Source organism: Aplysia californica, unplaced genomic scaffold (assembly GCF_000002075.1).
Source record: "Aplysia californica isolate F4 #8 unplaced genomic scaffold, AplCal3.0 scaffold00325, whole genome shotgun sequence".
Taxonomy (NCBI): Eukaryota; Metazoa; Mollusca; class Gastropoda; order Aplysiida; family Aplysiidae; genus Aplysia; species Aplysia californica.
In genome coordinates this window covers 123776-126975 of record NW_004797595.1, presented here as the reverse complement: position 1 = coordinate 126975, position 3200 = coordinate 123776, and the positions used below count along the sequence as shown (strand labels likewise).

Here is a 3200-nt window from a genome sequence, read left to right as displayed (position 1 = left end):
AATTAGAGGTGTTACAAGAGAATAACAAACACACAAAAAAAGGACGGGAAATAAAGACGATAGTTGTTTGACAGGAAAGAAGAAGCAAACCACACAAGAGCACACGCCAACCACCAACCCCGAACTTTTGCCAACCCCAACAATCAAGCTAAACTCACAGCTGGAATTAAAAAACAAATTCAAACCTAAAACACTGAATGTTTAACACACATTTAGTCATTTAGGGGGAGGGGTGGAGTTTAAAAATGTGAAATGACGTCAAAACTACCCTGTTTGAAACCATGAAAACGCACACACAACAATCTAATCTATACAACTGATGAAGAAATTTAATTGACAAAACATGGGCCAGGTCACCACAACTGTCTCAGATGGTAAGCTATTTTCACATCGTATCAATGCGCTGTGGTTATTTCATCACGGACAGTATGTATGGATTTGTACCATGGGAGTTGTCTCCAACCTCAGCTTCTAGATGTGTTTTTGACCAGACAGAACAATAACACCGCTTGATCAGATTGAAATAGTAAAGACTGAAAATTAAGAATCAACCACACCAGAGCACAAACTAACCATCTACATGCCACACCCTAACTAAGGGTCTGAAAACAATGACAAATAATCATGACACCACACCAGTATCCACAGCCAACCCCCCCCCCAAACACAGGCACATCAGTACAATAGTTATTTAGTGCTAAGATGAAGCAAGATTGATAAACGAAAAAATAAGCGGGGTAGACTAAAAGCAGACCCATCCTAACAACCCCACCCTGAAAGTACATTTCAATAATCACAGCGTTAAAACAGAAGAAAAGGGACAGCACTGCATAAAGCTAGCATCTGCGTCTGTGATTTTTGCATTTTAAAAAAAAGGCTACTTCATAACATAGGACGTATATTTTGATAATTTCAAGGTGTCCATGAAGTTATTTTCATGTGAAGAATAATAATAAGCACATTACATACTATTTATTATATTGCTGTTTGTCTTTTATTTTCCCCCCTTTGTTAGTGTGTTAATTTTTGGGAGGTTATTTTTCTGATCTATTTGTGTGTGTGCTTATATAGCGTAATGCCATTTAATTTGATGTTCCTACATAAAAAATATAAATGTGTTATGTTAGAGCATGTCTCCACCAAAACTGAATATTGACACTAGCAGGCCCCTTGTGTGTGATTCCATAATTTACATGCAATATCCAGTACTTTTTCTTGAATTAAACACGTTTATGGTTAAAACGGCCAATCTTCGGGTAGGTGGACACCCCCCTTATTTGTTACTTTTTGCGGTTGTTCGTGTGCTGTTCTAATTTTGATTTTATTCTGCTGCGAAACCTTTATTTTTTTAACGTTTTTACACAATATGGGGCTACAAAAAATATTCAGGATGCTTAAAACAGCACAAGAAATTCTGGTGCTTTAGATCTAGATTAAGTTACCTCTATCAATATATTACGTCGTCACAGCTAGTTGAAAGCTTGAAAATTAATGGCAACTTTTGGAGAGAAAAAAATGGCAACAAACGCAGATGCTAGATAAAGTCAAAACGAAACCAACGGGCTCGTGTCAACATAACATACCAGCATCTGCTTCTTCCTGTCGTAGAACTCCCTGGACTTCACCTTCCTCTTTGCTTCAAGGGTGGCCACAACCCCTTGGTATTTCCAGCCAACCTCATGGGACAGACGGTCCAGGCTGCAGAACTGTAAAAAGAAAACCCAACATCCGATGAAAAATTAACAATATTTTGTGTTACATGACAAATAGTAAGGACGAGAAAAAGCCACTCGAAAAAAAATAAAATAAATTAAAATCCAGGTTGAAAATGCCTCAGATTTAAAAATAGTTTCACGGACATGAATATCAATGCGCTGTGAGTATAATCATCATAGGCACATCACATGACAGGCTCGACATATATTCACAAATCTGGATAACTCACCATATACCATAATCTTAGAAAACGCTTTATTGAACTCCTCCATTCAATGAGAATAATCCCCACCAAAACTACAGAGTTCACAACAAATGAAATCAAAATGAACACGCACCAAAGCATACCAAATTTTAAGTGGACCCCAAATTCATCAGATCATTTTGCAATTACGATAAAATCTGCTCTAATGGCCAGCTGTCCAAGACAATCACTTCTCCTTGGTAATGGATGACAATCATGGACAACTTTGACTATGTTGAAAACAAACATGTAGGCCATACACTTTGTTATTTGACCATTGACACTACATTTAAGCAATTAGGTGTTCTTTTAGTCTAATATTGCTTTTAAAATCTACTGTTGCCATTGGCAGGCAGAAAAGCAAAGAAGAAGCAAAGAAGAAGCAAGATTTAATTAGTGTACAACTTAGTGACAAAGGACATTGTGGTAAAACTTGATAGCAGCTGTCCTCAGTGATATTTATCTATCATGACTTCAGACAATGTAGGTAAATGAATAATCATCATAGGACACACATATCAAGTTCCACCTATCAATATGCTACAGCCTTTTTCTCCACATCTCACATGCCCACATTTGAATACCGCAAGACCTAGATTTCTGGATGCTGTTAACCTTTTCATTCTTTCTCAAAGATTATCTCTCTCTACTTTCCCTATACTGAGGTGAACACCAGACTACTTAAACACAATACAATGTCTTTCCAGACAGAAACATACTTTGAAAGAATGTTTTATTTAACAAATTACCGAACCAGATAATTTCGAAACGCCCCCACCCTGTAGTACTGCACAATTTATAAGCACCAGAATTTGCCTCATGTTTTTTGTTTTAGTAGGTTTTACGGCGCTCGCAACTGCATAAGGTTAGATGAGTGCCAGAAGATTAGAGGTGTTACAAGAGAATGAGTAACAAACATGAAAAAGACGAAGGGGAGATAAGGACCACAGACGTTTCATAGGAAAGAAGAAGCAAACCTCACCAGGACACCCGCCAATCACCTACGAATTCGACTCAGATGTAGTGCATGTATAATGCTTTTTCACAAGAATTGTCAAAACGCTGGGAATACAATCAATCATCAAAGGCAAACACCCCCGAAAGAAATAAGACTTAAAAAACAGCATTCCATGAAAAAATGAAACCCGCAGAGAAACACCTAAAACAGGGGTGACAAATTGGGGAAAAAACACACCCCTAATTCACCCCCCCCCCAAAAAAAAACCAACAACACAAAAGT

At 37.6% G+C, this 3200-nt stretch overlaps 1 protein-coding gene and 1 non-coding gene across 2 annotated transcripts in view; both read right to left on the bottom strand.

Moving 5' to 3' along the window:
- LOC101857730 (60S ribosomal protein L13a) overlaps positions 1-3200 on the bottom strand; it is a gene marked incomplete in the record, with an annotated part of 40056 nt that overhangs the window by 1799 nt on the left and 35057 nt on the right. The window contains 1 exon segment of the mRNA XM_013084882.2: positions 1584-1706. Within this exon segment, the coding sequence (XP_012940336.1) occupies positions 1584-1706 (123 nt within the window).
- LOC118478000 lies at positions 2403-2473 on the bottom strand. Its single transcript, XR_004858740.1, has one exon. It is a non-coding gene; the product is annotated as a small nucleolar RNA SNORD34 (small nucleolar RNA).